At 48.5% G+C, this 24,393-nt stretch overlaps 1 protein-coding gene across 5 annotated transcripts; it reads left to right on the top strand.

Moving 5' to 3' along the window:
• Positions 1–387: 387 nt before the first annotated feature.
• atp2b1a (ATPase plasma membrane Ca2+ transporting 1a) lies at positions 388–24,137 on the top strand. 5 transcript variants are annotated; one of them, XM_077593462.1, is made up of 22 exons: positions 388–474; positions 4,511–5,004; positions 12,886–13,083; positions 13,224–13,484; positions 13,554–13,679; positions 13,883–14,047; positions 14,134–14,172; positions 16,871–17,026; positions 17,193–17,407; positions 17,579–17,821; positions 17,892–18,133; positions 19,014–19,251; positions 19,331–19,510; positions 19,569–19,656; positions 19,721–19,827; positions 19,911–20,102; positions 20,165–20,378; positions 20,449–20,660; positions 20,731–20,838; positions 21,066–21,254; positions 21,776–21,892; positions 23,652–24,137. In XM_077593462.1, the coding sequence occupies exons 2-22, from the start codon at positions 4,812–4,814 to the stop codon at positions 24,027–24,029; spliced, it is 3,861 nt and encodes a 1,286-aa protein (XP_077449588.1). In that variant the 5' UTR covers positions 388–474; positions 4,511–4,811; the 3' UTR covers positions 24,030–24,137. The 5 variants fall into 5 exon arrangements, with proteins under 5 accessions (XP_077449588.1, XP_077449586.1, XP_077449587.1 ...); XM_077593460.1 differs by having other exon boundaries at positions 12,886–13,134; positions 21,776–22,046; positions 23,652–23,840; XM_077593461.1 differs by having other exon boundaries at positions 21,776–22,046; positions 23,652–23,840.
• Positions 24,138–24,393: the final 256 nt, after the last annotated feature.

Raw genomic sequence — 24,393 nt, forward strand, 5'->3', positions numbered from 1 at the left:
GGGTGGAAAAGCCAAACGGGAAGCAAGATGGTGACTTCTAAACACTTCCGGCTTTGTTAATGAGTTTAGCGTTTGAAATTAAACGTGGGCATTCATAGCCAATCCTCAATTTAAATTAACTGGACGTTAATCCATGACAATGGCAGACAGTTAGTTCATTGCGAACAGGAATTCATTGCCTGATAGTTGGTTATATGTCCTCTCGCGTCCAATGTTGGAAAAAGAATTTGGGCGAAAATTGGGATATTGGCATCTGCATCAACGCCGGTAATGTAGGAGTTTTAAATCGACGTTTACTGGCAGGGAGACATCTTGACTGCCCTCTCTTCTCCACGCAGTCTTTGCGTGGTGATGTGACGTCAAAAATGGGGCGGTGCTTGTACCTCTGTCCAGGGGAGCCAACCTCGGAGTGGTTTAGACTGAGGGGGAGTGAGAGAGGGACGCACGGACGCCGGGTGCTCTTCGGAGAACGGAGTAAGTCTTTTTGTGCTTTTTTCGGCTGTCCTTATTGCCTGCGATCGCTGTTGAATGCCGCGCGCTGACGGGGGGGACCGGGTGCGTTCACCCCCTCTGCTGGAAGCCCCTGCCGCCGTTTTTGCGGCTCTTGTCCGCACAGATCGGCGCTCCGCTCGTTAGCCTCCGCGGTGAGCTAACGCGGCTAACCTTCCACCCCGGGACACGGGCACCGAGCGAGCGACTGTGGGGAGGGGGGCGGGAGCTCCCGGGAAGCCGCCCCCGAAACGCCCGCAGATCTCCTTGGCGTGGACCCCTCCCGCGGTTAAGTTGCAGAGAGCTGTCAAACGTTTGGCTAAAGTCGCGTTTTGTGGATTCTCTGCCATCAAACGTACTAGCATGGGAGCTAGGAGGCGGGCTAACCGTGTGCTTGCGCTTGCGTGGGACGCGACGGGTTCCAAAATATCGATCGATTGTTTATTTTGACAAGGATTCATTTGCCCCTGGCCGGGGATCGCGCAGTTGCTCCGGGGAAAGCTGATAAAACCCCCACCCACCCACACCGCCCACCGGGTTTAGCGTTTACTACTTGTTAAAAGCGCTTGGGCAGATCACCTGCATCGTGAAATATAACGTTGACTTTCGCTCCACTTAGTCAGATGGATGTTTTTTGTGTGTTCCTCCACTTTACCTGCGATGCTCGCGTGGGGAAGCATGGCTCGGCCCTGATGTGATGTGGGAATGATGGGATCACCGATCATCCAATTAAACAGCGCATGGCTTTGCAACTGATACCACTGCAGCCGATGGGATTTTGTTTTAATTGTTCAAATGCAGGATTGGGCCCATAACCTAATTGGAGGAGTTTTATGAGGGCATTTCAACATGAAAACACGACTGACAAGCGTTGCATTTTTTTTTACACGATGACCGATGTTAGTGGATGGCAAATTTATTGCGGTTTTACAACGATAAAAACAGTACCACGAGAAATGGGCTGCTGCAAAAGAGATAAGATGGATGGGAACTGCAAGAAATATAGTTTTAGATGTAAACAAGAAAATAAATTGAAATTGTAATGTTATGTCATCGTCACCCACTCAGTAGTCTTAACGTTCCTTTATTCCCTCCATTTGCCTGTAACTATTATTATTTTCCTTTGATGGTCATGCTTAGTGTGTTGCTCGGCCTATGGAGCCACACGGCGTGTTTAATGATTTATGTAAACCAACAGTAACCACATCGTATTGCTTTGCCTGAGGCCTTCGGACTGCTGCAGTCATTCAAGATTGAGCAGAGACTAAAGAATAAAAAAAAAGATGGCAATTCTTCCATATTCCAGCACCGCCGCTTCTTCTTATCAGCTGACTGTTGAGAGTGGCCTGTTGAGCGTCAGTCGTGGTTCCGCTTGTTGCGGAAACCCCTTCCGTTGCCGCGTCGGGATAAACTTCCGTTTGTAATGCAGACTTATTGTATTATGGTTAAGGTTTTGGCACACTTTTGCTAATTTCACCACCCATGTCTAATGATCTTCTTTGTACTGTCAGTGCAAGGCTGCAGTATAAATAATGCAAAATATATTTCAAACGGTCACTGAGCATCTTTTCCTATATGGTAGCTCTGTCCAATACGGTCATCTTGGAATTTATTTGGGAAAAAATAAACATAGAGTTGACTTATTTGCCTTCATTCAACCTTAATTCGGATCATTGTGGAGCTTGAAAATGCTTTGAGTTACGAGCTTAATTCACGGTACCACTGTATTTTTTTTTTTTTTGATAGGCTGTCTTTAAAACGTGCACTTGACTTTTTCTGACGTTTTCGCTCGGGTGTCACAATGCCAACCGCCCTGTAGCGGAATGGCCGTCGAGCACGGACGGGCTCGGACCTCTGCCGCAAAAGGGAAAGCAGGCAGCGATAGTCGGAAGGGTCAACGACCCCGCTCTTTGGGACGACACGTTGCAAAGAACCCGGTGCGCGTTTCATCTTCAAAAGCCGCGCTGATGAAAGACGCTCCATGTTTGCAGCTGCTGAAGCGTCGCGTTATATACTAGTGTGACATTTTCACACTTACTATACAGCGCAGGCACGCCTTCAGGACATCCGGGCAGGGTCTCGTCGTTCAAACCGTTAAGCCTTACGCGAGTGACATTTATGGTTGAAGAGCGCGTGTCAATTGGAGCAACGCTCATGTTTGATGCCCTCGAAAGGCGATAGCTTGTCTCTATTTGTGTCAAAGCCTCCCAGTCTCCAGACATAGAAGCGCGCCCGGACTCGCCGACACCTCCGACGGCACGCCGTCCGATGTTCGGCATCGCGATGGCGTGGAAGGGCCGCTCAAGTAGCTCTCAGATGCACTGCTTTGTACCCTCCACATTTACATGGCCTGACCCACTTCGGTGGCAGGCTAGCGGCGGGGGGAGGGGTGGCCCGGGGAAAAGCTAAAAATACCACCCCTTGTGCTAGGCGGATCGGTTGCGGAGGGATCCCTAGAATTGCTCTTCTCCACTTGCGCGCTGGGTTTGGCTCACGGAAGTGGTACGATTGCCAAAGGGGGATCCTCATTTGGAGGCTCTGGTTCCCATCCCTGCTATTCCAGATGCGCGTTGCACAAGTTAGACCTAGCCTGCTGTCATTCCAGCATCCCACGACAGTCGCCGGGCTTGGGAGGTTTTGTGCTGTGGTGACCCGCACCACGACCCAAAACTGGCTCGACCCACCGCTCGCAGGCTCAGAAGGGGCATCAAATAACCTCTGCGTATTCTTGGTTCCAATGGGCTACTTCGCTTTGAAAAGCGTGACCTGTCTGTCCTTAATAATTTATAAAACAAGTAACAAGCACCACTCTTGCATCTCATAATCGCTCATTTTATCCACGTTATTGTCCTTATCCGTTTTTGGTCGGTTTTAGCCTCTATTGCTAACATGCTAAAACGCATTTCCTCTTCTCCTGAGCGTTGGTCTGGAACTAGCATTGTTGTTGCCACAGCGCCCTCGCTCAATGTGGCGGTCGGGTGGTGTAATTGCAGTTTAAAATGATTGCATTTTTATCGAAAGTTTTTAATATTATCGTTATCAAAAATAATTTCATGATTATTACCGTGATCGTTTTATCGCCCAGCTCTATGGTAGTGTATCCTGCAACCTCTCTGCGCTGCCTTGGGCCGCTATGCTGTTACATAACAACGCCGCCATGGACCATTAATAGTGTACTGCATTCTTCTTGATGCTGACCAACCTGTGGTCGTTTGGTAGTCAGTCTTCGAATTGGGCCACAAGGCGGTGGTGACCATTAGCCGTCGGCTCGATGCTATGACATTCACTTGTGGTTTTGTCGGTTCTACGAACCGATTCCACATAACCTGTTCCACCTCAGTAATGCAAGCAGCCTCGCGATGGTGCCGCGTGATCAAAAACAAATTTCTCTCCTGTTTTTTTTCCCGCAGCAGATGGCCCCGAGTCGATTCTCGACGTGTGACCGAATAGTTTCCAAGAATCTCAACAGAACAAGCCGCGAGCGCCGATGTTAAATACAGCCGGACGTTATCTATCGTGCTGCTATGCCGTCCCATGCGACATTTTGGAAGCGGGAGATAAACGGCGACCAGTTGCTTTATCTCGTCAGCTAGTTCAGAGATTAGAGGGAGCCTGGACCACGCGCCCTTGTTTTTTTTTCCGCCCAGATGAGCAAAGTGTAGTTTGTTTTTTGCTTCTAAGGAATCCATACATTATTGCCCTATGAAGCAGTCTCATTGCACTGAGAATGGTCTCCCTTGCAACGCAGCACCACCGTGGAGCTCCTCGATGCTTCTGATATTCTTAATTAGATTAAATGGCAGGCTTTTCCTGGAGTAATCATTCAGTGTGTCCCAGCTCGCTGGCAGGGCCACAGCTGAGGAGTGAATCTCGATCCTGGAAAGCGGCCCGTGCGGTGGGCCGCCGATGTACATTGCATGACTCAAGGATCGGGAATGCTCAGTCGCCGTCCTAACAAAGGCACCATCACTGTATTCGCTAATGTCCCTTTTAATGGTGTGTTTACTTTTGGTCTTTTCAGATCTGACTGCATGCTGATCTCCGACTCGTCGAGTTTCCCTCCGTCGCAGCGAGACGCCAGGAAGACCCCGCGTTCCGAGGGCCATGGCTGCCTTTGTAGAAGCGCTGCCCCGCGACCCGCTGTCGCATGACTCCGGCTGCCTCTGACGGCCCCGTCGCCCTTTTAATGGGAGCTGCCGCCGTGTGCGAGCTTGGGAGGATTTAAGCGGTCTCCGGGACACTCTAGTGTGTTTTGTTTTTATTTGGATTTTTTTTTTTTTAAGAATTTTTATCCCCTCCGAGCTTTGTACCGGTGGGAGAAGATGGCGAACAACTCATACAGCGGGGTCAAGAACTCCATCGCGGAGGCCAATCACGATGGTGACTTTGGCTGCTCGCTCAAAGAACTGCGCTCCATCATGGAACTGCGGGGCGCCGAAGGCCTAACCAGAATCGGGGAATCCTACGGGGACGTTCACGGACTCTGCGGGCGCTTAAAAACCTCGCCAACGGACGGTAAAGTAACCTTTCGCCTCACTTTCAGAATCGGATATTTTGCTGCGACACGCGACATGCGCATAGTTTGGAAGGCGTAGCCTTTTGCCGCCGAACGCTTTGACGTCACTTCTTCGGAAAGCTCAAGTGTCGGACAGGTGGCCGGGCGGCCGGGCTCTGACCCGGGCCGCCGCGGCTCTATTTCAGGGCCCGGCCGTGCCTCCTCTCTCCTGTTTCACCTTTGCCTCCCCGTCGTGGGCGCCCAACGGAGCAGCTGTCTGCTCGGGCGTAGCACCGGGCCCGCACCAAGTTAATGTCCTCCGTGCGGGTTGGCAAAACAGGAGGCTTTCAAATTTCAAGCGGAAAGAGTGTGTCTCACATTGGGTAAGTGAGCCCAAATCCGTGGGTCGTCACTGCGTTGCGAATATGAGACGTTTGAGGGGTTAACAGCATGGACCCCGCCCCCTCCTTTAGTCCCACTATTCGGTTTCAGCAGCTCTCTATAGACGGTCTGCCTAATCGCTAGTATGACCTTGACTGAACTCTTATGGGAGAGGATTTTCAGTTTGATCCCAGATTAAAACGGCACCGCGTACTCACTGTCGCTGCAACAGTCCTCTTTATGCAGAGTTTCAAAGCAGAGAGAGAGAGAGAGAGAGAAAAGTCCCTTGGCTTCATCTCGCCAAAGGGAATGCTGTAAATACCCCCTCCTGCATGGCAGCACCAATCGTGTGCGGTCGCTGCCAGAATCATTACCTTAACAACGTTGCGATGACGCGAGGCGCCGAGCGGACTCGCTCGTGCCGGTTGTTCTGACACTTGTGTCACTTGTGTCACTGTCACGCCGGCGAGTTCTGCGTCACCCTTTGTCACCGAGTGACACCCGCGACATCGGGCGAGCGTGCCGGACTACTACGACGACGACGAGGCTCTCGCCGGCTTTGATATTTAACAGTACCAATGAGCTCATTCGTCACTGGCGCGGGATTACAGGGGCTTGACAATTGAAAAGGGATTTCTAATTAGTTGGACGCTTGCGTCTAAAACCCTCTTTAACCAATCCCTCCCTAATCCTCCACATTTCCAAGCTCATTTTCCTCACTCAGCGAAGTATTACTCAACTTTTCCTGTTGCCGCAGTGTGCATAATCACACCTGCGCTTCCACCCACTAAGAAACGAGATGCTTGGTTTCCTCTCGTTTGTGTTCTGTCATCCATAACACTCCGTTTTAGCGGAGCCCTGCCTCGCCGCAGGGGTGTGACGGATATACGACCAGAGATGTACTGACCATAGAGTGGACCGGGGTGATCTATTTTTGGTCTCGTCGGACCGCGCGCTGTTTTAGCACCTACTGCGCCATCTTGTCAGCACCGCCGCTCCGCTTTGAAGGCTACTTCTGCGAGTCCAAGTGCAACCGCGTCCTCGCCACTTCAGATGTCTACCGCCGGCCATGGCGTGGAACCGTAGCTATCAGTGAGCCCTTTCAAGCATAGTGTTTATCTTCCCATTCCCTAATGGCCGTATCCCATTGCGTAATGAGGCCCGTTAAACTGCCCTCCACGTCGATATTAATGACAAGGCTTACTTATTTGCCCCCACCCTCTCCAGTGTGATTTCTGCATCAGTGAGGTTTAAACATTTGCGTTGCACTCCCTGGCCCCCGCAAGCTGCGTAAGGCCTCCGTCGTTGGAATGCCGTTCGCAAATCGGCCTCATTGTGTCGCGTGTTGCTTTTCCCCACAGTCGAGCCTTTGCCGCAAAGCCGCCATCGGTCAGCACATTGAGATTCTTGCGGGTCAGTGTGTTCAACTGCGTGATAAAAAGCCTCCACGGCAGAGGCGGTACAGACAAGAAAGTAGGGGATTGAGGGCTAGACTATTTTGGTCTGCTTTTATGAACCAATTTCCTGTGTAATCCTTCAGGTTTCTCTGCATTCCTAATGGAACTTGTGCTCTAAGAGTTGCTGTTTGTTATATGTGCCCCGAATTAGGAGCTAACACAAACCCTACGGTGTTTCCTCCCATCGGGAAGGGACAATGCGCCATTATTCAGAGAATAATGCTGTCTAAAACAAACGGGATGCTGGTCATACTCTTGGAAGAAAGAGAGGCTTCAGTCATTGAGTGGCAGGATCGAATTGACGTGTTTTGCTGGTTGTTTTTCTCTCCTGTTGACACAATCTTCAATCCGGAGGCAGCAAAAAAAAAAAAGCCAAACCGCAACTGGCAACAAGGCCAAGACTCACCTTGACCCGTCGGCCGCGGCCGGGATGACAGTCGCGGCCGTCCCGGGGTCAACCGGGGGCCTACAAATGAAATGATTAATGATTAAGCCGCTCGCGGTCCGAGTGGCGCTGTGGCCCACCTAATTTTTCAGTTTCCGTCCAGACCGGGATGAGGCGCTGACAACTTTGTCACTTTCATTTATTGCGTCTTAGCGCCGAAGGGAAAAAGTGGCATAAAATTGAAGCGGGCCGTAGCCGTCAGCAACTTTTCATTAGCGGCTTAAAGAATCAAAGCAGACACGGCGAGGTGGCGAGGGCGCCGTGACGGGCAGTTATTGCTTGTTGACCGTTGGTGACTCATCTTTCCGGTTCCTTCTCCGCTAGTGGACCTTCAAGAAAGGATCTGGTTGTGGTCTACTACTTCAATCTGAAAACAAAACTGGTTTTAGGGTAGCCCATAAGTAAATATGTTCTAGTGCCATTGACCTTCAATCCATTGTTTGCTTTATTTTATAAATAGCTTGTCACGAGTAGATACCCGATCCATTTGAATGAATGTTTGTCAACTGCCTGTCCTCCCTGTTCTTGTGGATTGAAGTATAATTCGCAAAATTTTGTACCGAAAAAACTGAAGCAAAGTTCGTGCGCGTTATACATGAATCTCGGCAAAACACTGCCCTCCGCCGGTGACGTAAAACGTGTCTTTGTCCGCGGCGTGAGAGCCCGTTCTATTGGCCGTTGCTCACACTCAGAAAAACAAACTCAAGAAGAATGGAATCAATTGTTTGGTGAATTTGATGATGATGAATCAGACTTTGAAAAATGATAAATATTATAATAATGAATTAGGCTTTCAGGATTTAAAATTGTAAATTCCATTTAAGAATTGTTTTCATACTGGTAGTTTGTTTTACCAGGTTTCTATACCATATGTTATGAATAAATGTTTTGTCATGGCGACATGTGTTCAGCATTTGCCAGTTACCAATACCAATTCCATCCTTAGTGTGAGCTGAGAAAAAGTGAAAAAATAACATTTATACCAATTTTTAGTCACAAATTATGACTGGGCGTTATACTCAAATAAATATGGTATGTTAGAGCTGGATATCATGGCTGATTCCAAGTCCACTATTTGAACCATTACACTCCTGTTTTTAGAAAGTCCTTCCCTTCTTGATAAATATACAGCCCTCTATTATTAAACTTCACTTGTCATTACGGTTATAAATTATACGCTGTGATTTACACGCGTGAGTCGTCTGTGTCCTTCATGCCAGTCGGCGGCGGTTTCGCGCAGTCATCCTCTGCTCCGAATCCCACTCCTCGTCATAGCTTCACACATACATGCACAGCTCTTTCTATCCACTCCACCCCCACACGCGAGCCGTGTGTATGAATAGAGCTGAAAAAGCGTGGCGCATCATCAACTGCGCGTAGGCCCTTTTTGAATATGCGTGGAGGCCAGTGAATGGCTTCGGCGAGGGTCCCCACAGCGCACAAGAATGCACGCGGTCCCACGTTTGATGCATTTGACGTCTATTCTTTCCAGTGCGGCCCCATTGTGTCCTCTCAGATGGGCCGATTCCCCTCGCAAATTATACCCGGGACTTTTAGCCCTCAGCGTCGCTCGCATCCATCTGTCGTCAGACGAGATGGCTGATAGTTAAGACTAAGGCTGCCACGGCTCATCGATCAAATCAATAATTAAATTGGTTGCCAGCAGATTTGCCGATCTGTCATCGTTGAACTATTTGCGGGGGTACTCGGTGTACTCAAGCGCGTGGGGGGATGGGTGGTACATACTTGTACGGTAGGTGGCAGTATGCACCTGAATGTTGCTGCCAATCTGTGTCATTCATCAAAATGTGGAGATGCTAAATTTCCTCTATCTGAGTTTGTAGCATAAACATGTAGTATAACATTTGTAAGAAAATTGTTGCAAGTGCATTAGCTGTAAAGTGTAAATATATACAGTGGTACCTCGAGATACGAGCTTAATTCGTTCCGGGACTGAGCTCGTATGTCGAGCTTTTCGTAACTCAAATTGTAGAAATAACTGGAAACTCAAGAGAGCAATGACATTATGTTCTTCACAAGTGTATTTAAACTTCTGACCACAACTGTATATGTATATATGTATGGATATATGTACAGTTGTGATCAAAAGTTTACATACACTTGTGAAGAACATAATGTCATGGCTCTCTTGAGTTTCCAGTTATTTCTACAACTGATTTTTCTCTGAAAGAGTGATTGGAACAGATACTTCTTTGTCACCGAAAACATTCATGAAGTTTGGTTCTTTTATGACTTTATTATGGGTTAACAGAAAAAGTGATCAAATCTGCTGGGTCAAAAATATAAATACAGCAACACGAATTAGCAATTTTGGTGACTTAGAAAGTTGTCAGTGAAATGAGCTTCATAGCATGGCCTCTTAACTTCTTGTGAGTGATTATGAGTGACTACAGCTGGTGACTTCTTTGAGGCCATTTAAATAGGTCTCATTGCATGCAAATGCCCACAAACGCTACAATGGGAAAGTCAAAGGAGCTCAGCATGGATCTGAAAAAGCGAATCCTTTACTTGAACAAGTCAGGAAAGTCACTTGGAGCCATTTCAAAGCAGCTGCAGGTCCCAAGAGCAACAGTGCAAACAATTGTTTGTAAGTACAAAGTGCATGGCACTGTTTTGTCACTGCCACAATCAGGAAGAAAACGCAAGCTATCACCTGCTGCTGAAAGAAAATTGGTCAGCAGGGTGTCCACAGTCAAGCGTGTTTTGCATCTCCATGGGCTGAGAGGCTGCCGTGCAAGAAGGAAGCCCTTGCTCCAAAAGCGGCACCTTAAGGCTCGACTGAAGTTTGCTGCTCATCACATGGACAAATATAAGACCTTCTGGAGGAAAGTTCTGTGGTCAGACGAAACAAAAATCGAGCTGTTTGACCACAATGCCCAGCAATATGTTTGGAGGAGAAAAGGTGAGGCCTTTAACCCCAAGTACACCATGCCTACCGTCAAGCATTATGCTTTGGGGCTGTTTTGCTACCAATGAAACTTGTGCTTTACAGAGAGTAAATGGGATAATGAAGAAGGAGGATTACCTTCAAATTCTTCAAGATGACCTAAGGTCATCAGCCCGAAGATTGGGTCTTGGGCGCAGTTGGGTGTTCCAACAGGACAATGACCCCAAACACACATCAAAAGTGGTAATGGAATGGCTAAATCAGGCTAGAATTAAGGTTTTCGAATGGCCTTCCCAAAGTCCTGACTTAATTCCCATTGAAAACTTGTGGACAATGCTGAAGAAACAAGTCCATGTTAGAAAGCCATCACATTTAACTGAACTGCACCAATTTTGTCAAGAGGAGTGGTCAAAGATTCAACCAGAAGCTTGTGGATGGCTATCAAAAGCGGCTAATTGAAGTGAAAATGACCAAGGGACATGTTACCAAATATTAGCACTGCTGTATGTATATTTTTGATCTAGCAGATTTGATCACTTTTTTCTGTTCACCCATAATAAAGTCATAAAAGAACCAAACTTCATGAATGTTTTTTGTATTTGATACAAAGAAGTATCTGTTCCAACCACTCTATCAGAGAAAAATCTGAGTTGTAGAAATAACTGGAAACTCAAGAGAGCCATGACATTATGTTCTTTACAAGTGTATGGTGTATGTATGTGTATATGTGTATGTATGTATGTATGTATGTATGTATGTATGTATGTATGTATGTATGTATGTATGTATGTATGTATGTATGTATGTATGTATGTATATATATGTATGTATGTATGTATATATGTGTGTATATATATATATATATATATATATATATATATATATATATATATATATATATATATATATATATATATATATATATATATATATATATATATATATATATATATATATATATATATATATATATACACACACATATATATAGATGTGTATATGTATATTTGTGCTACAGTCCTAGTTTAAAGAGAAAAGGGTTCATTTCTGTTCAACGAATATATGAATAATTGACCTTTTATATTAAGACTTTGCTTAGAGAGAAAAATTACAAGCAGCAGCATCTTTAAATTTTAAATTACCGTATTTTCACGACTGTAAGACGCACTTAAGTCTTAAATTTTCTCTTAAATAGACAGGGCACCTTATAATCCAGTGCGCTTTATATATGGACTAATACTAAAATTGTTATCACGATAAAATAAAATAAATCAGTCGATAGGGTACACCATCCTCTATAGGTCTCGCAACTACGAGCCTGCGAGCGGCCGTCATTTAATAGGGTGGAATAGAACTGCTGCCGCTAGATGTTGGCGTCAACAGAGCATTCAAAGCTAGACTGCAAACTATTTATACCATATTTTCACGACTATAAGGTGCATTTAAAAGTTTTAAATTTTCTCCAAAATAGACAGGGCGCCCAATAATGCAAAGCGCCCTGTGTAAGCTCCAGGCTCCAGAGCTTGACTGAGCACTTCTTGCCGACACGCCGCCTGGGTGAACGTGTCTGCTTGCACGGTTGTTCGAGCTTTTGGCAAAGCCGGCATCATCTCTGTGGAGCCACATGGCAATGACGGTGACTCTGAAAATGAAGAGAGGGGACCCGGCGTTTTCAATGACTCATTTGGACAATTGTTCAATTCGGACACAGAAAATGAGGACTTTGATGGATTTGTGGGTGATGATGACTGAGTACATTGAAAAATGGCTAAATAAAGTACAACCAAACTCAGTTTTACTTCCGTTGCCTTTTTAAAAACGTGTTTTTAGCGTGTGGGTGTATGTTAAAGCTGGTGTATGTTTTGCCATGCCTGGCTGCGTCTTTAAAAACGGTGCGTCCTCTGTGTTTGTCAAATACAGAAATAGCACTCGTTACTGACACTGCGGCTTAAAATATGATGCGCCATATAGTCGTGAATATACGGTATATATTATATATGGATAAATATTGAGCCGCAACAGCTCTGGCAACTACGGCAAGCAGCCCCAGACTCTATTTCCGGTGCGCGGTGAATGCTGAGATATATAAAACGGCGTTGCATTTCGGTTGAACTCGATCTAGCACATTTAATTCTATGTTCGTCGTCATTCCCAGTGGAAGTTTCAACTGTGGTCCGAGCTTTCAGGAAGGCAGAAATTACTGACTCGATTAATGACGACTTTGGTGAGATGGCCACCTGTTCAACATGAGTTATAATGCTATTGCTGTGTCACGAAAATACTAATACTTTTAACCTTGGAGAAAGAAAAAAACTTGTTTATTCATGTTGGGAGTGAATGGAGTTGTCAGAAAGCTGATTTGTAATCTATTAATAAAGTTTGGCTGACCTATCTGACTGTTTTGTTGACATTCCCTTTAGCGCAGCACCATCTAGTGGTAATATGGAGCGGTGCGCCTTTAAATGCGTCTTTTGTGTGTCAAATACAGAAATAGCACTCGTTACTGACACTGCGCCTTTAAATGCGGTGCGCCATATAGTCGTCGAAGATTTTTTTGTTTCGTTCTCGGAACCTTTATTTCTCGATTAATTAGGCTAAGTTGTTGCTAATTGCAGCTCTAGTTAAGACTACAGTCTTGATAAACGTGTATATATTTGAAATCTATCTCATCCTCAACCCCTGCACTCTCTTGCTCTCTCTCCTTTTTCAGGTCTGAGTGGACAGCCGGCAGACATTGAGAAGCGGAAAGCAGTGTTTGGGCAAAATTTCATCCCGCCCAAAAAGCCCAAAACCTTCTTGCAATTAGTTTGGGAGGCGCTGCAGGATGTCACACTGATTATCCTGGAAGTGGCAGCTGTCGTTTCACTTGGCCTTTCTTTTTACAGACCTCAAGACGCCGAAAGAGAAGGTAGCTCGGATAACGTCGCGGCCCGTTTGGTCATCGTTGCCGTGTCCTCCGGTCGCATTGTTTATTTCCGGCCAGCTTTATTTGGAGAGTTGACACGCATGACCGCTCTTTGTTTGCTTTCTTTTCCCTTCCGCGGGCAGACTGCGGAAAGGCCGCCGGCGGCGGTGGCGAGGACGAGCACGAGGCGGAGGCGGGCTGGATCGAGGGCGCCGCCATCTTGCTGTCGGTCATATGCGTGGTGCTGGTGACGGCCTTCAACGACTGGAGCAAAGAGAAGCAGTTCCGTGGCCTCCAAAACCGCATCGAGCAGGAGCAGAAGTTCACCGTGGTTCGCGGCGGGCAGGTCATCCAGATCCCCGTGGCCGAGATCGTCGTGGGGGACGTGGCACAAATCAAATACGGTGAGACGAATCGGGCGCCGTACTTGCAGAGGGGCAGGACGCCGATTTGACCATTTGCGCGCTTTGCAGGAGACCTTTTGCCCGCCGACGGTCTCCTCATCCAAGGCAACGATTTGAAGATCGACGAGAGCTCGCTCACGGGAGAGTCTGACCACGTCAAGAAGACGCAAGAGAAGGATTTAATGCTCTTATCCGGTAAGACCGAGCCACAATGGCACTTACTCACCATTATTCGTTGCAATACGCTCTTATAGCATAGGGTTTATCTGCTCGTTTTTACTTTTCACATTTTTTTGGTTCCATCGAGTGTTCTGCTCTCTTGGCAATCTACCGAGGCATTTATTTCGGTCCGCACACTTGGGGAAACTTCAAATGGCCAATCCTCCTCTCTCCAACAGGCACCCACGTGATGGAGGGCTCGGGGAAAATGGTGGTCACGGCGGTGGGTGTCAACTCGCAAACCGGAATTATTTTCACGCTGCTCGGCGCGGCCGAGGATGAGGATGACGAGGATGAAGATGAAAAGAAGAAGGAAAAAGAGGAGAAGAAGAAACAGAGAAAAAGTGAGTGTCATCATAGCCTCATTTACTTTCTGATCAGTTATTCCATTTCATCAGTAACCGTATATTCCTGCTTTTTTTGTGTTCAGACAAGAAGCAGGACGGTTCCGTAGAAAATCGTAAGAAAGGTGAGTAGCATGATTTTTTAGTCAAAGGGTTCGACCTTGAACGTGCACCGTGAGTTTATTCAAACCGTATTTCTTGACTCGATTAGCACGGACAGGTTCCAAATGCTACGATATCCGTCCCTCTTGAAAAATGAGCCAAAATAGGCCGAATGATTGACCTTAAAGCTTCAGGCTGCTAATGATGGCTTTACAGGTGGAATGTCTTGGAAAAGGTCGTGTTGTGTGTGGTTGATTTCTGTGGAGTTTATTTGGAATGTGGTGGAACGAGTCGGGACGCACGCATGATGGCTCCCTCTTAAGGCGAACAGCAATGCCGGTACTTTCTGACAAGGCGTGCTCGGCCGTCCTGGCACGCCGTCTCCCCCTTTTTCCTCGCATGGCACATTGTGCTTTGGGCAGCAGGTGCTACCCAATCCAGTTACAGCGATTAGCGGTGAGGAGATTAAAGCGACGCAACAAGTCCCGGGCCCAGAACATCTGCTTCTCCCCACTCAGTCCGCCTACTCCGCTTCTGCCCAGCTTTTGGCTTTGACGGTTGTTTTCCCATGGGAGGGTCCGGCTCGAAGGCCGGCGAGCAGGGCGCCCGGGCCATGCCTCGCCGTGGTGGACAACTCGGGAACCCCAGTCCCCCTGCGTGCAGATTCCATCCGCCTGCCAGGACGCGGCCGTAATCTTTTAGACTGAGATTACTCCGGCCGTGTGAGTCCAGAACTAACCGAAGTCCGCGGCAGCTGCGGTAACTCGGCGCTCATCCTCCCCGTCCCCTTCACGCCGTACTTTCGCCTTGTCACGGACGCGCCGTCGCATGAGGCGTTTAATTAAATCATCCCAAGTTTGAAGGAAGAAAGATGTGACAATTGTCCTGGAGGGCTTTCACAGCTTGGCACGATGAATGATTTTAGCGTGCCTCTTCAGAGACGAGACCTCATATTTTATCGGCTCAGGAGTCTTCAGGATTCCCATCTGTTCTGCCTGCGAGGGAGGGGAGGTCGCGAATAGACAGACGGGGAGACCTGTTTTTAATATAAATACAATCATTTATGTGTTATATTTCACGATAGAGGTAAGATCCGGCCCGACCCAACCGGACCCGCGGGTATTGATTTTCGGCCTGGTTTATCCAAAATTTCAAATTATTTATTTTATTTTAAGTATTCCTTAGTTTAGTATCCACACATCGTTTTAGTATACAGACGCTCCCCTACTTACGAACATTCGACTTACGAACAACGGTAAATACGAACATGTCTGCAAATTGCGTTTATGTCGAAAAATGATCGTAAGTTCGATTTTGTATTGCGCGCCTTTTTCCGAGTAGTGCTTCTTTCCACCGCTAATACCGACGCCTGGCGCTGTGAGAGCTCAGCTCACCCAGCATCCACCTTCTTCTGCCCAGTTCGTTGCAATGCGGAAGTGCGTGAACGTGTCTCCAGTGCGCAAAGAACCTTTTTCATTTTTATCATTAAATATCTCGTGCATCCATTATTCAATATGGTTGGTAAAAGCGAAAGGCTTCTATTGAGGGAGGTGCATGGAAGAGGCAAGCCATTTCATTTGAAATGAGTGGCAATAATAACAAAGCTTGATGCGCGTGATAAAATGGTGAGCGTTGCACGCGAATACAACTTGAATCGTTCGACCGTCAGTACCATTTATAAACATAAAGATCGAGCAGCAGTACCCAAATATTGAACGTTGCACAAAGTTTGCAAATAAATTGAATGATGCCATACAGTGCTACCGAATCATTTATGATGAAAAAAAGGAAAACTGCAATCATCATTAGATAGCTTCTTTCGGCCAGTTTCTAGTAAATCTCTCTCTCTCTCTCTCTCTCTCTCTCTCTCTCTAATGTATGTATACAGTACTGTATGTATTCTCTCCATTTTATTAAATGTTTTTTTCAGTACAAACCAATGTGTTACTTATACAAGCCTTAAACATACAAATGCACTTATATAAACCTTCAACATACTTATATAGGCCTTAAACATAAATTAAATACAAAATATAGCACTGAGCAACTTACAAACAAATTCAACTTATGAACAATCGCTCGGAACCTAACTTGTTCGTAAGTAGGGGAGCGTCTGTACATTTTTTTTTCAGCGAGAGAAGCCTGGCCCGACCCAACCCGAACCCAAAGTAATGATTGAGATTTTAGGCCCGACCCAACCCGCAGTCCTAGGTTCAAGGTTTCAAGCGCTGGCTCCGGCCTTTCTGCATAGAATTCGCATGTTCGGCCCGTGCTTGCGTGGGTTTCCACCGGGTCCGGTTTCCTACCCAAAACGCATGGCTGGCTGATTGAACGCTCTAAATCAGGGGTGTCCAAGCTTGAATTTCTTCCATTCTCATTTGTTATAAAGAGGATCGAAATCGGGTATGAAGATCGGGGTTTTAAAATGTATTTTTAATCATTAACTCACTGGTTGTCATTGACGGCGATAGACGTCCAATCCATTTTGACTCAGAAAGGCAACAAGATTTTCTAATGGGCCATATTTAAGGATATTTTCATCATTTGGTGCTGGCAATAAAAACTGGGCAGCGAGCCGCAGTTGGCTGTAGTTTGAACACTGCTGCTCTAAATTGTCTGTAGGTATGAGTGGGCATGTGACCGATTGCATGTGACACTCGTGACGATAAGCGGCATGAAAAATGAATAATTGAATGACATCAAAGGGTTTCTTGCTCGCAGCAAAAGCGCAGGATGGCGCCGCCATGGAAATGCAGCCCCTAAACAGCGACGAGGGAGCCGACGCGGAGGAGAAAAAGAAAGCCAACCTGCCCAAAAAAGAGAAATCGGTCCTGCAGGGCAAGCTGACCAAACTCGCTGTCCAAATCGGCAAAGCGGGTAAGACACCACCTCATTTTTTTCATTTTTAGACGTGACTTTTTTGTTTTTGGTTAAAACCCGTGGGGTGCCGTTAAGGGCGCTAGTTATCCAAGCCATTTGGAGTGGAAGGCTGGCAGTCTGGATGTGTACCGGCGATTCACTCATTCACCTTCCTCCCATTCAGGATTGGTGATGTCGGCCATCACCGTGATTATCCTGGTGGTCCTCTTTGTGCTCAACACCTTCTGGATCCAAAACCTGCCTTGGGTCAAGGCCTGCACACCCATCTACATTCAATTCTTTGTCAAATTCTTCATCATCGGCGTCACCGTGCTGGTGGTGGCCGTTCCCGAAGGCCTCCCCCTCGCAGTCACCATCTCCTTGGCGTACTCTGTCAAGGTACGGCCTCGTAACCTGGTCACTCGCGGTTCCGCCGGCTTACGCTTTAGCCTATTAAAAGCTGCAGCCCGGCTTGTTAAGGCTGCAACTGAGTGATACTTAAAGCCGAGCAATGATCCCGCTGGCTGCGATCGAATGTGTAAACAGTAACACTTGTCCTCCTTCTGACAGAAAATGATGAAAGACAACAATTTGGTGCGCCACCTGGACGCCTGCGAGACCATGGGCAACGCCACGGCCATCTGCTCGGACAAGACGGGCACGCTGACGATGAACCGCATGAGAGTGGTCCAGGCCTACGTGGCCGATAAACACTACAAGAAGGTGCCGGACCCAGAGAACATCCCCGCCTCCATTTTAGATTTCCTGATTCTGGGGATAGCGGTCAACTGCGCCTACACGACCAAAATCATGGTACGAGCGGGGAATAGCGTGTCCCGATGCGGTGGAGAAACTCACCGTTTTTCTCATTTGACTCCGTCAGCCTCCGGAGAAGGAAGGCGGTCTGCCTCGGCAAGTGGGGAACAAGACCGAATGTGCCTTACTGGGATTTTCTACCGACCTCAAGCGCGAGTACCAGACCATTCGCAACGAGATCCCCGAGGAGAAGCTGCACAAAGTGTACACCTTCAACTCGGTGCGCAAGTCCATGAGCACGGTGCTGAAGATGGCCGACGGCAGCTACCGGATGTTCAGCAAGGGCGCTTCCGAAATTCTCCTTAAAAAGTAAGGTTTAAATGGCGTCAGTCTACAGCAAGGGTGCTCAATACGTCGATCGCCAGGTATCAGTCGATCTCCAAGGTGCCGTCGGTAGATCGCACGACAGTGACATTTGTTGGTTTTCTTTCTCAACGAAGTCTCGTTTGTACCGCGATGTGTGGAATACTCACCATCGCAGGATGTGCGATAATTGTATTTTACTGATTTACTTGGGACACGCGTACCTATCTGTGTTTTTTAACGTTTATCTTTGACTGCATTAGGCTCTCTGCCAACAACAACTTCTTATGTGTAGAGCCCACAGCCTCGGCGAACATAAGTGACAGCTGCTTGTTAAGTGATACATTGATCTCGGACACTTCAAACGTGCACCACCATTTACAGTCTTTCTTTGCCTCCCTTTGTTGATGATGAGACTGGAGTTGTCTCAGCTGCCCCCTTTATAATTTCCTCCGTAGCTGAAAAAGTGTGAGCACCCCTGAACATACCTGCTGAGCTTTGTCGGTGGCGTGGAAAAAAACATCTGATCGCGGAAGGTCGGCTCCTTGAAAAGTAGATCCTGGTCTGTGTGGTTTTTGCTTGCTCCGGCCGGATATGGGTGAAATCTACACGTCATGTCTTAAAGCAGGCTAGGCGCATCCCACCCGAGTCCCTTACTTTGCGACTTATAAGCAGGCGCTGAGAAAATGAGCCGGTAACAACTGCGTAAGCCTCTTAAGCGAGCGGGCTTGTTTTGAACCCGCCGAGGGCTTAATGTGACGTCACATTCGTGAGGCTCCACGTTCAAATGCTTTTGTTTCCCCCTCTAACTGCCCCCTCGTCCTATTTAGTTTAATTTTTTTGTGCGCTTTCAGCTGTCTGTCATCGCCACGTTCTCTGCTCATAGGTGCTACAAAATCCTGACGGCGTCTGGCGAGTCAAAGGTGTTTCGTCCGCGAGACCGCGACGACATGGTGAAGAAAGTGATCGAGCCCATGGCCTCGGAAGGCCTGAGGACCATCTGCCTCGCGTACCGGGATTTCGCCACGGCGGACGGCGAGCCCGACTGGGACAATGAGAACGACATCCTCACTGGGCTCACGTGCATATGCGTGGTGGGCATCGAAGATCCCGTGAGGCCTGAGGTGATGTGCGGAAATGCGTGGGAAAGGATTAGGCAGGAGGAAAAAAAGCGGGACTTGACTGTCGTTTTTTTTTTTTCAGGTGCCGGATGCCATCCGAAAGTGCCAGCGTGCTGGAATCACGGTGCGAATGGTGACGGGCGACAACATCAACACGGCGCGCGCCATTGCCAGCAAATGCGGCATCCTGAACCCCGGAGACGACTTCATCTGTTTGGAGGGCAAAGAGTTCAACCGACGGATCCGCAATGAAAAGGGAGAGGTGGGCTTACGGCGGCGAGCGTTTCTGGAAACACTTTGGCCATTTATTTTTTGTGTAGATCGAGCAAGAGCGCATTGACAAGATCTGGCCCAAACTACGAGTGCTGGCACGTTCATCCCCAACGGACAAACACACTTTAGTTAAAGGTAGGATCCATAAGAAAGGGAGCTGTCAATCTTCGCATTTGACTCTCATCTTTTACCGCTCTAGGTATTATCGACAGCACCGTGTCCGAGCGGCGACAAGTGGTCGCCGTCACGGGGGACGGCACCAACGACGGTCCCGCCTTGAAGAAAGCCGACGTCGGCTTCGCCATGGTTAGTCTCGCGCAAAAAGTGCGGCCGCCAAGGCATCCGCTTTGCCGCGTATGGCGTCACCGGTTGTCCGTTTCCTCCCGCAGGGTATCGCCGGCACCGACGTGGCCAAAGAGGCGTCGGACATCATCTTGACGGACGACAACTTCTCCAGCATCGTCAAGGCCGTCATGTGGGGACGCAACGTGTACGACAGCATTTCCAAGTTCTTGCAATTCCAGCTGACCGTCAACGTGGTGGCTGTCATCGTGGCCTTCACGGGCGCCTGCATCACGCAGGTTGGAAGAATAGATGATAGAGCCACAAAAGCAGTACGTATTTGATGGCTCTCGTCCCGCAGGATTCGCCGTTGAAGGCGGTGCAGATGTTGTGGGTCAACCTGATCATGGACACCTTCGCCTCGCTGGCGCTGGCCACGGAGCCCCCCACCGAAGCCCTGCTTTTCAGGAAGCCGTACGGCCGTAACAAGCCTCTCATCTCTCGCACCATGATGAAGAACATTCTGGGCCAGGGCGTGTACCAACTGGTCATCATCTTCACGCTGCTTTTCGCCGGTACGGAACCGGCCGGGGCTTCTTCCTCTTCTCCGCCATGCTCCTCTTTGACGCTCCTTTGGCCCCTCAGGCGAGAACATATTCGACATCGACAGCGGCAGGAACGTGCCCCTCCGAGCGCCGCCCTCGGAACACTACACCATCGTCTTCAACACCTTCGTCCTGATGCAGCTGTTCAACGAGATCAACGCCCGCAAGATCCACGGCGAGCGCAACGTCTTTGACGGCATCTTCAACAACCCCATCTTCTGCAGCATCGTTTTTGGCACCTTTGTCATCCAGGTGAGCCGACGCCCGGACCGCACCTGGCGACCTCTCTTCGCCACCAACGGCTTCCTTGTCGTCTTTCCAGATCGTCATCGTGCAGTTTGGAGGGAAACCGTTTAGCTGCGTGGCTCTGAGCATCGATCAGTGGCTTTGGTGCACTTTCCTCGGTTTTGGCTCCCTGCTGTGGGGGCAGGTAAGATTGGGATTTGTAACTCGGCACTCCCCCCTGTGGTGGGATTAGCATCATGCAGGAAGCAATTTCGATTTGAAATCCTTCCACTTTCATTCGAAAATAAATAAATAAATAAAACAGATGTTTTTTTTTTTTAATATTAACGCATTAGCTGCCATTGACGCCGACATACGTCCGATGCATTTTGACCGTGAGGTGTAGCGTTTTTTTTCTCCCCCCCCCTCCAGGTCATATCTTCTATACCCACCAGTCGATTAAAGTTTCTGAAAACAGCGGGCCACGGCACCCAGAAGGAGGAGATTCCCGACGAAGAGCTGGAGGAGCTCGACGACATGGACGAGATCGACCACGCCGAGCGAGAGCTCCGTCGCGGCCAGATCCTGTGGTTCCGCGGCCTCAACCGCATCCAGACTCAGGTAAAGAACCACGGACACTCCAGGCTCCTCCAAAGAAAACCAAAAGCTGTAAAGTCTCTTAACTCTCTATTATCACTTGCAGCGGCACTGGTAAACAATTGCACAGTGAACCCCCTTTTGCGGTTTGCGGGCGTTCGGGCGTGAGAACGGTGGCTGAGCAATTATTCCCGTCGTAACCAAACTCTTTTGAGCAGCAAGGCCATAGCAAAACAAAAAAAACAAGCAAAAATCGCAGGGGTTCACTCTAAAGTTTTCCCGAAAGGCGGGCGGATGGAGTGTTTTGAGAAATACCAATCGGTCAGTGCCTTTCTCGAGCCAATCTACCACTCCTCCCTTTTTCCTCACCTCTCTTTTTTTTTTTTTTGATCAAGTCAAATTCCCAAAGTGACTTTTGGGTGCTTGGATGCTAAAGATGATGACTGCTATGATTTCACCTTTCTCTGTCTTTCTTTCTTTCTTTCTTTCTTTCTGTCTCTCCCTCCTCTGGGTTTTCTCCTGTGCCGCTGTGTGGTTCTTTGCAGATGGATGTAGTGAGCGCGTTCCAGAGCGGAACCTCCTTTCAGGGGGCTCTGAGGCGGCAGGCCTCCAACTCCAGCCAGCAGCAGCACGATGTAACCAATGTTTCTAGCCCTACACATGTAGCCTTTTCCACCACCTCCTCCTCCTCCAACACCACTACTAGTCCTCCTCCTCCTCCTCTTCCTACTACTACTACTACTCCTCCTCCTCCCACCAACAACAACAACAACAACACCGCCGCTGCCACCAACTCCGCTCCTGCCGCCGTGGGGTGTGAGTGCGTGTTCTCCTCTCGTGCATGAGACGTTTCCTCTTCTAACCTCCTCGAGCTCTTCCTGTCCAAAAACCCCAAAAGGCAACCTACGCATCTCATCGAGCTTGGATGCCACGTGACGTCCTTCTTATCTATGTACCCATGCCACGAGGTGGCTTCTGGCGTGGAGATGTTGTTGTTATTTTTTTTCTCTGTTTCATCACTTCACACATCCGTTCCGCTTCTGCTTGGAATGTTATTTTTGGGACTGTGATGAATAACCCGGGAAATGTGTGCATTTTTTCAGCGATGTTTTCCCGATTTTGAGCAGGTTATGTCTGCAGCTGCCTCAGTCAGTCTTTGCAACCCCGCCCCCGTCTCACCCGTTGCCCTCATAGGTCTGTGTCGCAGCGCTCTAAATGTTGGGTAAATTTTTTTGAGTATACGCCCATAGACATGCTTTTTAAAGGCCTCAAAAGAGGGCAAGCGGGGGTGATCCGGACCGGCCCCCCTCGCGGCTCTTCTCTCTTACAGATCTACCGGATTGATTGGGAAATTGTCGGCCGTTTTTCCCCCCCACAGGTGGAGGAAGCTCAGTAACTTTTCATTGCAGGTCCTTCCTTCCAAACGGCGCCAGTTGGTCGCCCTGACCAGCCCGCCGCGTGTCCTTCTTTAGATTCCGTGAAAATGTGTCATGGGCTATACTCAAAGGTTTACTGCCGGTAGAGCACAAGGTAGCACCCGCTCTGCATGGGTTGGCTCTCGTGTGCCATTTTTTTTAGTTTTTGGTCTAACGATGTTTGCTTGTGGACGTGCTTGGCTGCAGCGGCTTTTTTTGTTGGCTTGGACTCCACAAATTAAGAAGAAAAAAAACACGCATTTGAATTGAATTGAATCCCTTTATTGTCACTATAATGAGATTTAATCATCTGTCTTCTGTCCTCTGGCTTTCCTGTCATCTGTTTCACCTCCTGTCTTTTGTTTTTCCTCCTTCCCAATCTTCTGTCCTGTCACTTCTTTGGTGCCGTTGACGTTCCATCATGCAGTTCTTTAAAAAAAGAAAAAAGAAAATGAGATATCTTTAAATTAGTTTATTAGTAGTAGAGGTGCAAATCCATTTGAATATTGGTTGATTCTCCCAGTTCGAATGGATTAAGCGTCTATTGCTGTCACAGCAGCCAATGCGTTCATCTCTTGTTTGGTCCTCCTATTCTAACGTATGTCAAATCTACCTCTTCTACGCATTTCCAACTTTCCGGGCATTGAGTCTCCCTTGGTTTTCCTCTCGCTTATTTAGCACTTTTGAGGAATAATCCGACGCTCAATCTAAGCGTTTGGTGACATATCGGCACTCTCAACAAACTGGTTTGGGTTTGTCGCTCGCTCACAGTGCGCCCAAAAGCGCTCTGACACGCGGCAAGCTGCACGCCTCGGCATCACCACGTTTAGCGCAAAGATTCCGTTGCAGTGTCGCCGAAGGCTCTTAGGTGTCAGAAACGACCCGCACGTGTTTTACTGACTGTGTTCTTGTGTTGAGGCCTCTACTAAAAACTCACCTCGTATCGACTGGGCTTGCCAAACTGAGTGCGCTTTGCGTCTAAAACCTCTTTTCTGACCGCCCGCAGATCCGCGTGGTGAATGCATTCCGCAGCTCCATCTCCCTCTATGAGGGCCTGGAGAAGCCCGAGTCGCGGAGCTCCATCCACAACTTCATGACCCACCCGGAGTTTCGGATAGAGGACTCGGAGCCGCACATACCCCTGATAGACGACACGGACGCCGAGGACGACGCTCCCACCAAGCGCAACTCGGCCAGCCCCCGCAGCGCCTCGCCCTCGCCGGCCGGCTCGCCCTCCCCCAGCCCGGCGGCACTTAATGCCGGCTCCCCCAACCAGAACAATAACGCTGTGGAGAGCAGCAACCACCTCCTGCCGGAGGCCACCAAAGCGGGCGACCACCCGGCGCCGGGCAGCCCCCTACACAGCCTGGAGACCTCCCTTTGATCGCAAAGCACGCCCACCTCCCTGAAAGGCACCTTACCACTTTTCTACACCAAGGGGGGAGCAAACCGGGGCCAGGGTGGGGCCAAACCTACGTTGGAAGGAACCTGACGGCTGGCGCAGACATTTTGATGTTCTTCTCGGCTTGTTCTTCCTTAACCACAGCGGAAGTCGGCCCCCCCCCCGGACCTCTCCACCCCCATTTTTTTGGTTTGCCCGACTGGACAAAGGCGTCATTCGGAACTCTTGTTTGCAAGTGACCTGTTTTTCTTATTCTATTCTTACTATTAATATTATCCGAACGCGGCGACACGGACGAGGACGACGATGTCCCCCGAGGCGACGGGACCTGTACACTTCTCTTGTA

Source organism: Stigmatopora argus, chromosome 23 (genome assembly GCF_051989625.1).
Source record: "Stigmatopora argus isolate UIUO_Sarg chromosome 23, RoL_Sarg_1.0, whole genome shotgun sequence".
Classification (NCBI taxonomy): domain Eukaryota; kingdom Metazoa; phylum Chordata; class Actinopteri; order Syngnathiformes; family Syngnathidae; genus Stigmatopora; species Stigmatopora argus.

Coding starts and splice junctions, on each gene's coding strand:
- atp2b1a (XM_077593462.1), top strand. CDS start 4,812: ATGGCGAACAACTCATACAGCGGGGTCAAGAACTCCATCGCGGAGGCC. Junction 13,485..13,553: donor CGTGGCACAAATCAAATACG/GTGAGACGAATC, acceptor CGCGCTTTGCAG/GAGACCTTTTGCCCGCCGAC. Junction 20,839..21,065: donor GCTCCCTGCTGTGGGGGCAG/GTAAGATTGGGA, acceptor CCCCCCCTCCAG/GTCATATCTTCTATACCCAC.